The sequence below is a fragment of the Diplotaxodon limnothrissa genome, linkage group LG19 (genome assembly GCF_057381915.1).
Source record: "Diplotaxodon limnothrissa isolate DT_005_m linkage group LG19, D_limnothrissa_male_GT1.1, whole genome shotgun sequence".
NCBI lineage: Eukaryota > Metazoa > Chordata > Actinopteri > Cichliformes > Cichlidae > Diplotaxodon > Diplotaxodon limnothrissa.
In genome coordinates this window covers 16,967,482-16,980,055 of record NC_140614.1, presented here as the reverse complement: position 1 = coordinate 16,980,055, position 12,574 = coordinate 16,967,482, and the positions used below count along the sequence as shown (strand labels likewise).

General features: G+C 42.4%; 1 protein-coding gene across 2 annotated transcripts in view; it reads left to right on the top strand.

Moving 5' to 3' along the window:
• alk (ALK receptor tyrosine kinase) overlaps positions 1–12,574 on the top strand; it is a 446,259-nt gene that overhangs the window by 262,382 nt on the left and 171,303 nt on the right. For both annotated transcript variants that reach the window (XM_085343606.1, XM_085343605.1), the window contains exon 4: positions 5,834–6,038. In XM_085343606.1, the coding sequence (XP_085199732.1) occupies positions 5,834–6,038 (205 nt within the window). The remainder of the gene's footprint in view (positions 1–5,833; positions 6,039–12,574) is intronic.

Sequence of the window (12,574 nt, the reverse complement as noted above, 5' to 3'; positions counted from 1 at the left end):
TTGTCCCAAAATAATGTTTAAAAATCTTCTTTTTCTTGCTTCTTCTTCCGAATCCCTGAAGAAAAACAGAGTGATTCATCTTTTTACACTTTCTATAGTGGTTCATGATGATTACTAAAAAGCAGTTTTGCCTGGGGGAAGGAGGAGGTTATGTGATTAGTCTGGTTTGCTTGGTAGCTAGATTACTCAGGCTGTTTGAGTGGATTTACATGTCATTATACTAGAAGTGGGGCTTGGCCCAACTTAGAAAGATTAACTTTTGTATTCCTGCGTTTCATCCAGATCCAGATTTGGATGCTGAAGTTTTTAAACAGGTTCTTCACCATTACAAGACTGGAATGTTTGTGGCACTGGACTGCAGGATATTGCCTTATAGTACATTTAAAGATAATACGGTAGAAAAATGAGAAGATATTGTCTTGATGTTCTCAGAAACCCAACACAATACACATGCTATCTCGGTCAAGTAAGTAATTTTTGTGTGATGTAGAGGGAATTTTCAGCCCTGCCAGTGAATCGCAGTCCCTGATTGCAATTTTACTGATGTCGTCCCCTTTCACCATAACAGCACACCAGATTTCAATTTGAAATCACTGCTGCAGTAAACAGTTTTATTGAAGAAACCACCAACAATACACTATCACAAGATAGCTTTTTATCAGCATGCAGAACATACTTTAACACCATTTTGCTACTGTGGAAGCTGTGTCACCGTGTTGATCAGATGAATGGGTTGTAAATTAAAATGTTTGTCAGTCAAATTGTTGGGACCCCAGAAATCCTGTGCTGGCCCTGGGTAAATGCATTATGTTATAAGAGGATTTGGCAGAGAATACAATCTGAATTGTTTGTTTTCCTCCTTCTCTCAGGCCTTTAGCTGCAATTTTATTATCTGAGGGAATTCTGTTCTCTCCAACAGTTGGATTTGGTATGCTATGTCAACAAGAGCCTCCGTTGATTGAATCGGTAACTGCACAGAGAGAGAGAGGGAGAAAATTGTTTACCAGCTTGATTCAATGATACAGAATAGAACTTTCACTTTGGATTGAAATGTTTCTTGCTTCTGTGTTTTGGGGCTTGTCTTCCTCATCGCAGGGGCAGCAATCAAGTACCAGTTTAGAGGCACTGCAGATTAAGCTGGTGTCACTGAGGTTGAGCTTCACGGATAAATAAGAAATAGCCTACAAGAAACTCCATTTGCAAAGAATAATAGGGCAAGTAGAGCACTAGTGGTAGTGTGGGTTAAAATCAAAGTGTATAGATTGGTGGTTACTGAAGAGTTCTTTCTAGTTATAGAGTCTTTCAGTTGTTTTAGGAATGAGGGTTGTTTTTCCATTATGAATAGCTCTTGAGAAAAGTTGTAATTTTCATAAAGTTATTATAATTTTCATTTTCATGAAGTCTTAAATGTTAGATTTTGACATATACAGGGAGTGCAGAATTATTAGGCAAGTTGTATTTTTGAGGAATAATTTTATTATTGAACAACAACCATGTTCTCAATGAACCCAAAAAACTCATTAATATCAAAGCTGAATGTTTTTGGAAGTAGTTTTTAGTTTGTTTTTGGTTTTAGCTATTTTAGGGGGATATCTGTGTGTGCAGGTGACTATTACTGTGCATAATTATTAGGCAACTCAACAAAAAACAAATTTATACCCATTTCAATTATTTATTTTTACCAGTGAAACCAATATAACATCTCCACATTCACAAATATACATTTCTGACATTCAAAAACAAAACAAAAACAAATCAGCGACCAATATAGCCACCTTTCTTTGCAAGGACACTCAAAAGCCTGCCATCCATGGATTCTGTCAGTGTTTTGATCTGTTCACCATCAACATTGCGTGCAGCAGCAACCACAGCCTTAGAAAAATCAGTCTTGAGATATTTCTTGGCCCAGTCTTGACGTTTCAGCTTGTGTGTCTTGTTCAGTGGTGGTCGTCTTTCAGCCTTTCTTACCTTGGCCATGTCTCTGAGTATTGCACACCTTGTGCTTTTGGGCACTCCAGTGATGTTGCAGCTCTGAAATATGGCCAAACTGGTGGCAAGTGGCATCTTGGCAGCTGCACGCTTGACTTTTCTCAGTTCATGGGCAGTTATTTTGCTCCTTGGTTTTTCCACACGCTTCTTGCGACCCTGTTGACTATTTTGAATGAAACGCTTGATTGTTCGATGATCACGCTTCAGAAGCTTTGCAATTTTGAGACTGCTGCATCCCTCTGCAAGATATCTCACTATTTTTGACTTTTCTGAGCCTGCCAAGTCCTTCTTTTGACCCATTTTGCCAAAGGAAAGGACGTTGCCTAATAATTATGCACACCTGATATAGGGTGTTGATGTCATTAGACCACACCCCTTCTCATTACAGAGATGCACATCACCTAATATGCTTAATTGGTAGTAGGCTTTCGAGCCTATACAGCTTGGAGTAAGACAACATGCAAGAAGAGGATGATGTGGACAAAATACTCATTTGCCTAATAATTCTGCACTCCCTGTATATTTTATTCTTGGACTCTAGATGAATAAAATTCTAATGAGGAATAGTTTACATTTTAAAAGCGTGTTTACATGCAAAGTTATTACGATCATGGATAAGAAAACAGTACAAAAAGTACAACTTTGATTAAAAAATAAATAAAGCAAGTTTCTAGTGTCATAGCTTGATCTTGGTTATATTCCTATACCTATTAGCTACTAACAGATAAAAGCATACATGCTGCAGTTGATAATTAGTGTTTTTAAAAAGACTTGATAACAAGTTTTCTACCCCGACGCTGACAACATTGAATGCACAACAATCACATCAGTATCTTTGTTTATGAAGACTCAAGCAGCTCTCGGGCAGTCAGTACGCAATTTAATTATGAAATATACTGAAAGAAAAACAAACAGAGTAAAAGGACTGTTGGATCACAGTTCTTATCTTATAATTGCAGGTTATCTTTCAAGAGAACTAACTTTATCTTTGTTATGATTTAACATTGTCAGGCCAAATAAGAGCTGTGTTCACTGCTCCATGTTTAAACATGCAATTGCTGCTGATTTAAAGAGCATATAATGCTTATTATGCTAATTTACAAACACAGAATTTCTAGTCTTGGACATACTAGATTAGCTTTGCATGATTTATATTCATGGATCCAGGCATTTTTTTTCACCCTGCTCATTTTAAATATTAGCATCCAACAGTGGAACAACATATGTAACAAACAAACACAAATCTTGCCTAATGCTTTGTGTTGTGATGTTTTAATGTTTTTTTTTTCTCAATATAAGCAGTTAAGGGATCCCATCTGCTTAATACCCTGTCAATGATGATGTTGCACTATGCAAATTTGGGAAGACAGTCAGAGGAAGCGAATATTGTGATGCATTAAATAAGACTATCAAACTCTGTTAGGCAGCAGTATTTAGGGGTAAAGCTAAAGCTGATCTCTACTAACCGAATTACAGTCTTTGCTTTGCACTTTGCCATTATAATTTGTGCCCTGCCAGTAATTGCTCCCAAGCAGGTATTTCTCCATCTTATTAGAACTGGGAAAGAAGAGTTAATAGTTTTCTGCCTTCGGGCCCAAAACCCTTCCAGGCTAAGTCTTAAAAACTTTATATCAGATTGCTGTTGGGTGTGTAGAAAATGCATTCAGTCCACATTGCCTGAAACTTGTTGTAAGCATTCATACTGTCCTTGCCAAATTGTCTGGACCCTCTGTGTAAGAAGCATTCAAATGTGGAAAGCAGAGCAAATGAGGCTTAACTGGAGCACTCCAATGTGAAGGCCTTCAAATTATCCAGTTTTTTTCAACAGCCCCATGGGATAGGGGAAGGCATTTGTTATCAGAGAAGGATAATTCTGTTGGCACTACCACCACCCACTATGACCTCTCTAATAAACATAAAGTAGAATTATTCCCTTGCTGACAAGGACAGAAAAAGCTTTGAAAAAGTATCTGCCATTAATACCAGAAATACAAAGTTTGAGGGTTTAGAAATATTTAAAAGTGTATTTCGCTTTCTCCACTATTTCTATGTCAGCAGCCAAATTGTAGCATGTTTGTGCCCATTTCCCCTGCTTTCTGCAAAACGTTTGATTCCCTTGACTTGCATCCTTCCAATAAAGCAGCGTTTGGATGGCACTGGGGTCGATTTGACTGACTCACCAGAGACTTATTCAACTACAGCCATTGTTCACCTGCTATAAATGTGGCTGTGCCTCAAGGTTCCAGCAGAACATTGCTGGCTAAGCAGCATTGTTTTAGTGAGGATAAATTATTAAGTAAAAGCTTGTAGTGAAGATAGACTCTCTCCGTGTGAAATGAAGTTTTCCAAGGTTTTTTAAAAACCTTTTTTAGAGTAAGACATCACACCAGATTTACAAAGGGAAATGCTTTGGATGGATACATGAGTAGATGATGGAAGGAGATCATATTTATTGTTGAATCCATATTAGAAATTATAGGCATTAACAGAACGGTGAATGTAAGGAGACAAAGATAAGAGAGGGGATGATACCTTTCTTATCCATAGTCAATCATGTACTACACTATGACTCAGAAGAAGCAGTACTGCATTTTTGAAAGGCATGCTCCACCTTCTGCTGTGCCTCTTTATGGACAAGGAGTCATACTGCAGCACGATAATGAGCCAAGACACACCTCAAAGATCAACAAGTACCAACTGACAATTACTTTCTTCCACAGTCACCTCAAATGCCACTGAACACTTATAATAACTGAGAAACCTAAACATCCTCACACGACTACAGAATGCTTGTGAATAGTGCAGCGATAACTTTCGTTTTCAGGTTTGAACGAAAGTGGCGTCGGTGCACTTCCAGACAAACAAAAGCAAACTAGAAACATCTTGACTTGTGGCGTCAGATGTTTGGGTGCCACCTAATTGCAGATTCATACAGTTTGTACCATTTGGCACTTAGTTAAGACTAAATAAGCTAGATTTAGGCTTTGAAATCACTTTTAAAGTTTTTAAGAAACATCTGTTCTGTTAATGTGTTCCAATACAAAAGCTGTGTACAGGGTGGGCCATTTATATGGATACACCATAATAAAATGGGGATGGTTGGTGATATTAAAGTCCTGTTTGTGGCACATTAGTATATGTGAGGGGGCAAACTCCTCAAGATGGGTGGTGACCATGGTGGCCAGTTAGAAGTCGGCCATCTTGGATACAACTTTTGTTTTTTCAATAGGAAGAGGGCCATGTGACACATCAAACTTATTGGTAATGTCACAAGAAAAACAATGGTGTGCTTTTGAAAATTGACCTTGAATAACAGAAAATCAGTTATTCCTTCTTATTTAAAATTTTTGGTTTGAATTTTCTTAATAATCTCCTCATTAACAATACTTTACTTAACTGAGCCTGTTAAAAATGGATTTTCTTCCTTTTAAGTTGAGTTTCTTTGTGCCACTTTGCCACAAACACACAGATACCAAACTTTGTGCTTCTGATCAACTTCTTCCTTGAGTGAGCTTAATAGAAAGTGAAATGGAATATCAAAGCTATAAAAAAAATCTCTTTGATTTTTTTTTTCCTTTTCCCCCCTGCTTGACTTTTTTGTGCACAGGGTGTCACTCACAGCTTATTTTCAAAGCAGCTTTATTTTATTAATTTTCTTCAAGGGCTAGACTCAGATGTGGCCTTAAAACTATCTCGTTCTACTTCCCATAAATCATCTCAATACATGCTACAACATCATATCATGCATGCAAGATTCCATATCGTTTTCAAGCTTTTGTACTCGTGCATTTAGTCAATCTCTAGTCTTGGTTTTACACTTGTTTGCTTTTCCTCTCTCCCTCAGGTGAGTTTCTCTGGGTGAACGGTTCAGCGTTTGGAGGCCCCTGGGTGCTCAGTCCTTGGCTATGGGGGGGACAAGGTCCTTGTAGCCTGGACATGGCTGTGTTCTTCCACCCCAGGCAAAGTGGGCAGTACACTGTTTGGCTTATAATGCGAGACAAGTCCCCTCTCTCCCTCTTCTCAACCGACACTCTCCCGCGCATCACAGGGTAAGCCCATTTCTATACAACTACAATTGGGCAGAAGTGTTAGGATTCTTTTCTCTGTGGTTAATTAAATTTTTGTTGATGATTTGAGGGAATTAGAAACCACCAAAATGTGTTTTACTGTGGAGTTCAAAAAAGCTGAGATGAAATATCTTCATTCAAGACAATGTGTGCTTGTTTTTTGTCTGACATCTCTTCTTATCAGGACATTTTATTTTGGAGCATTTACTTATTTTAAAGATTTATTTTTGCGTCTGTGTTTATTCATTCATAAGATTTAGAACTTGTTGCGCTTGCTGTTTCAACACTGACAGGTACAAAACTGCTTTGTTGATGTTTTTCTCTTTTCTAGCATATTACCCTTTCACATGTAAACAAGACACACCTTAATGGAAAAAAAACAAATGTGATAATCTGGCCAGTTATATAGAAAAGTGAAATTCCCCCTGGTACTTTAGTGTATTTAAACTGAATATTGGTCCATTTTATCAAAGGAAGGTTAGGCAGTACAACTGCATTTCTTTGTTTTAAGCACAATGTTAGAGCAGGCGAGAGGGATATATTTACCAGGTTTATGTATAACAGCAAATTTGATTTTATGCTGTGTTAACCTTGAGTTTGTTCCATTATATTTACAGTTGCATGGTTAATGCTGCATTTTATTTATCTGCATGTAGGCCTAGTAAAGATGTGACACCATTAGTGCAGTGGGTTACTGCTACAGTGACAGTACATAGTGATGTTTAGAGTGACTTTATGATCTTTGTAAAACTAAAGATTTGTGAATGGAAACCATTCAGAGTTTGTCTTCATTACATTTTTCACAGGTATCATAACCGCGATGAATGCTGGGTATATTTCACAGCACACATTTGTACTCATAGTAGGCACAAATGCCATGTAATATTAACATTTCTTCAAATACATTGTAAACAATGGATGAGTGTAAGTGAACCATCACAGGCCCACATTTTCAAATGGGCCTGGCAACATTGCGTATAACTGTGAGAAAGCATGGTACACAGTGATCACTCTGGTCAAGAGATCACGACTTGGATTTTTCCTGTCACAGATCATTTTCTTCCTTCTTTTCTTCTTCTTCTAGTTTTTAAGACCTGTTTTTTGCAGTGCAGTTTGTTACTACCATGTGTAATTTACTTTTACAGCAGTCAAAGTTAATGCGTTAGTATTATCTTATGGTGCGAGTAATCCTTAATTAACACCAGGTCTGTGGCCCCCTCACGCTGCCTTTTCAATGAAGGCTTTTCTGAGATCTGCGTTTCACACTGAGAGCAACAGGGCGACAGAGGCCATAACAATACCCGCTTCACCACTTAATACTTAGTATGTGTGGTCATATCCATGGGTGGCTTTATTAACATATCTGTTCTTTTTAGGGAAAGTGTCTGTAGGATGTGGTAATACAAAGAGCTGAGCTCACCTTGCCTCTATGAAGTGGTTTCTTGGTGCTTGTGTGTCTAATCTCTTAAGGGGACTGGGATCATATGAATATCATGCTATATGCATCCCTCCAGCTTTGGCTGCATGTGAATGGGAGTGTGCATTAACGTGTGTGTGTGTCCTTAAGGGAGCAAAGCAGGGATGTGCTCATTACATGTGTGACAGATTAGGCTGTGCATTGTGTGCGCTCTCATTTGTAGTCAGAGACTGCCATCCTCCCACACCATCCCTGCCATTGTAGACTCGCTCAGCTAAACTCCCCACATTTCTGCTCTGATGGGAAGACTCTTATTATAAATAAAAAAAAGAGAGGGTTAAAACAAAGCAAGAAGAGCCACCCACAAACATCGGAAGAGTCAGTCAGGTTACTAATTGCAAATCTGTGCCTTTGCCTTTGAATTTTAATGCTGTGTTTTGACATGTTTGCCCAATTTGGTTGTCTGGGCATTTAGCACAAGGTTAGTCAAGTAGGAAACAAAAAAAAAATCCCTGTACACATTAGTCATTTACCAGGGTCTTTCTAACTGCAAGGTAGCTTGAATCTTATTAGGCTTCATTATTCATTTTTTATTCATTTTTTACATTTCCCTGAAGCTGGAGACATTCAGCTCAGAATACAATAATGGATTCTACATTAAAATGCAGGTTTAACATACAGGGAAAAAAGAAACAAAAATGAATGCACTAATGTACATCTCATCCTAAATTCCAAGGCTTCAAAAGTAATTATTTCCATGCTAATTTGGGCATGAAGTAGCATGCATATATATATATATATATATATATATATATATATATATATATATATATATATATATATATATATATATATATATATATAAAACACCCAGCACGCCCCTGCGAGCGGTTTATCCTTCAAGCTCGGGTCCTCTACCAGAGGCCTGGGAGCTTGAGGGTCCTGCGCAGTATCTTAGCTGTTCCCAGGACTGCGCTCTTCTGGACAGAGATCTCCGATGTTATTCCCGGGATCTGCTGGAGCCACTCGCCTAGCTTGGGAGTCACCGCACCTAGTGCTCCGATTACCACGGGGACCACCGTTACCTTCACCCTCCACATCCTCTCGAGCTCTTCTCTGAGCCCTTGGTATTTCTCCAGCTTCTCGTGTTCCTTCTTCCTGATATTGCTGTCATTCGGAACCACTACATCGATCACTACAGCCGTCTTCTTCTGTTTGTCTACCACCACTATGTCTGGTTGGTTAGCCACCACCATTTTGTCCGTCTGTATCTGGAAGTCCCACAGGATCTTAGCTCGGTCATTCTCCACCACCCTTGGGGGCATCTCCCATTTTGACCTCGGGACTTCCAGGTTATACTCGGCACAGATGTTCCTGTACACTATGCCGGCCACTTGGTTATGGCGTTCCATGTATGCCTTGCCTGCTAGCATCTTGCACCCTGCTGTTATGTGCTGGATTGTCTCTGGGGCATCTTTACACAGCCTGCACCTGGGGTCTTGCCTGGAGTGATAGACCCCAGCCTCTATGGATCTTGTGCTCAGAGCTTGTTCTTGTGCTGCCATGATTAGTGCCTCTGTGCTGTCTTTCAGTCCAGCTTTGTCCAGCCACTGGTAGGATTTCTGGATATCAGCCACCTCCTCTATCTGCCGGTGGTACATACCGTGCAGGGGCCTGTCCTTCCATGGTGGTTCCTCGTCTCCCTCCTCTTTCTTGGGTTTCTGCTGCCTGAGGTATTCACTGAGCACTCGGTCAGTTGGGGCCATCTTCCCAATGTATTCTTGGATGTTCGTTGTCTCATCCTGGACTGTGGTGCTGACACTCACCAGTCCCCGGCCCCCTTCCTTCCGCTTAGCGTACAGCCTCAGGGTGCTGGACTTGGGGTGAAACCCTCCATGCATGGTAAGGAGCTTTCTTGTCTTTATGTCAGTGGCTTCTATCTCCTCCTTTGGCCAGCCTATTACCCCAGCAGGGTACCTGATCACGGGTAGGGTGTACGTGTTGATGGCCCGGATCTTGTTCTTACCATTCAGCTGACTCCTCAGGACTTGCCTGACCCTCTGCAGGTACTTGGTGGTTGCAGCTTTTCTAGCGGCCTCTTCATGGTTCCCATTCGCCTGCGGGATCCCCAAGTACTTGTAACTGTCCTCTATGTCTGCAATGTTGCCTTCTGGTAGTTCAATCCCCTCAGTTCTGACTACCTTCCCTCTCTTTGTTACCATCCGGCTACACTTCTCCAGTCCGAACGACATTCCAATGTCATTGCTGTATAGCCTGGTAGTGTGGATCAGTGAATCGATGTCTCGTTCACTCTTGGCATACAGCTTGATGTCATCCATGTACAGGAGGTGGCTGACAACTGCTCCGTTCCGTAGTCGGTATCTGTAGCCAGTCTTGTTAATGATCTCACTGAGGGGGTTCAGGCCTATGCAGAACAGCAGTGGGGACAGAGCATCTCCTTGGTAGATCCCGCACTTGATGGTGACTTGTGCTATGGGCTTGGAGTTGGCCTCTAGTGTTGTACGCCACATCCCCATTGAGTTCCTGATGAAGGCTCTTAGGGTCCCATTGATCTTGTACAATTCTAGGCATTCCAGTATCCAGCTGTGGGGCATTGAGTCATAGGCCTTCTTGTAATCAATCCAGGCAGTGCACAGGTTGGTCAGTCTGGTCTTGCAGTCTCGGCTGATTGTTCTGTCTACCAGAAGCTGGTGTTTTGCGCCTCTGGTATTCTTGCCAATTCCTTTCTGTGTCCCGCTCATGTATTGACCCATGTGCCTGTTCATCTTAGCCGATATGATGCCTGACAGGAGCTTCCATGTAGTACTGAGGCAGGTTATTGGTCGGTAGTTGGAGGGGACCGGTCCCTTCTTGGGGTCCTTGGGGATCAGGACCGTCCGGCCTTCAGTTAGCCATTCCGGGTGTCTCTCGTTAACTAGCAGCTGGTTCATTTGTGCTGCCAGACGCTCGTGGAGTGCAGTCAGCTTCTTCAGCCAGTAGGTGTGAACCATGTCGGGCCCTGGTGCTGTCCAACTCTTCATACTGGAGACCCTTTCTTGGATATCTGCCACTGTGATGGTTACTGGACCCTGTTCAGGGAGGTCGCTGTGGTCTGCCCTCAGATCCTCTAGCCACTGAGCATTGCCGTTATGGGTTGCATCCTTCTCCCATATGCTCTTCCAGTATTGCTCCGTCTCCAGCCTTGGTGGTGCTGTTCTCTTATTGTTCCCTTGCCACTGAGAGTACACCTTTTCTGGTTCTGTGGAGAACAGCTGGTTTATTCTCCTGCCTTCTATCTCTCTGGTGTACCTCCTCAAGCGGCTGGCCAAGGCTGTGAGTCTTTGCTTGGCAGTTTCCAAGGCCTCAGGTATGGGCAGCTTGCTGTATTTCTTAGGCACCTTATTTGTCTTACCTTTCTGCAACTCCGTTAGTTGGCTAACCTCCCTCCGTGCTACTTTGATCTTGCCCTCTAGCCTCCTTCTCCATGGAGGGTACTGCCCCTTGTCGCTGTTCAACTTGTAGCCAAGCATCTCACTGATCACTGCTGCCGTATTGTAGATCAGCTTGTTAGTGTCGGTAATCGTGGTTGTAGGTATTGCCCGTAGTGCTGCATTAACATCATCTAGCAGACCTTCTGAGGGTACTTCACGTAATCTTGGTAACCGGCTACGGGGGATCCAGGTTTCAAGCTTGGCCATGATCCTATTTTTCAGGTCAGTTCCTCTCGCACTCAACAATCCTTCTCCTATCGCACTTGGGGCTATGTACCCAATCTCGGGTGGGGGTGATGATATCGCCCCCCTGACCTGGCGTCCTGACTCCTCCTTGCCGTAGCATTTGTGTTGTACCTCGTCAATCTCTAGCTGTGAGAGCAGTCCCTTCTTTCGAATGTTGGAACGCTGAGCTACTAGTTGTTTCGCCGTCATTGTGGATGTTGGGTATCGAAGAATCCATAGGTCCCTCATCCTATTCATGTAGCCCCTTCCGCCGGGGTTACTTGCGTAGTAGCATTCCAACAACGCCCTGTTTTCGTCTCTTGCCCACCGATGCCTTCTTGTTCCAGTAGCCCACTTTTCGTCAGGGTGCCCTGGTTCCTCAACACCTGACGCGGTGTATATATATATATATATATATATATATATATATACACACACTCAACAAAAATATAAATGCAACACCTTTGTTACTGCTCCCATTCCCCATGGGATGGACGTAGAGACCTAAAATTCATTCCAGATACACAATATAACCATCCCTCCCAAACAGTGGACACAAATCAGTCCAAATGTGTGGTAGTGGGCACATCTGCTATATTGAGATAATCCATCCCACCTCACAGGTGTGCCACATCAGGATGCTGATCTGACATCATGAGTAGTGCACAGGTGTACCTCAGACTGCCCACAACAAAAGGCCACCCTGGAATGTGCAGTTTTGTCTCACAGCAAAATGCCACAGATGCCACAAGCAATGAGGGAGCGTGCAATTGGCATGCTGACAGCAGGAATGTCAACCAGATCTGTCGCCCGTGCATTGAATGTTCATTTCTCAACCATAAGCCGTCTCCACAGGCGTTTCAGAGAATATGGCAGCACATCCAACCGGCCTCACAACCGCAGACCTCGTGTAACCACACCAGCCCAGGACCTCCACATCCAGCTGGTTCACCTCCAAGATCGTCTGAGACCAGCCACCCAGACAGCTGCTGGAACAATTGGTTTGCACAACCAAACAATTTCTGCACAAACTGTCAGAAACCGTCTCAGGGACGCTCAACTGCATGCCCGTCGTCCTCATCGGGGTCTTGACCTGACTCCAGCTTGTCGCCGTAACAGACTTGTGTGGGCAAATGCTCACATTCGATGGCGTCTGGCACGTTGGAGAGGTGTGCGCTTCACGGATGAATCATGGTTCACATTGTTCAGGGCAGATGGCAGCTGAGAATGTCCCAGTTCTTGCATGGCCAGCATACTCACCGGACATGTCACCCATTGAGCATGTTCGGGATGTGCTTGACCGGCGTATACGACAGCGTGTACCAGTTCCCACGAATATCCAACAACCTCGCACAGCCATTGAAGTGGAGTGGACCAACATTCCA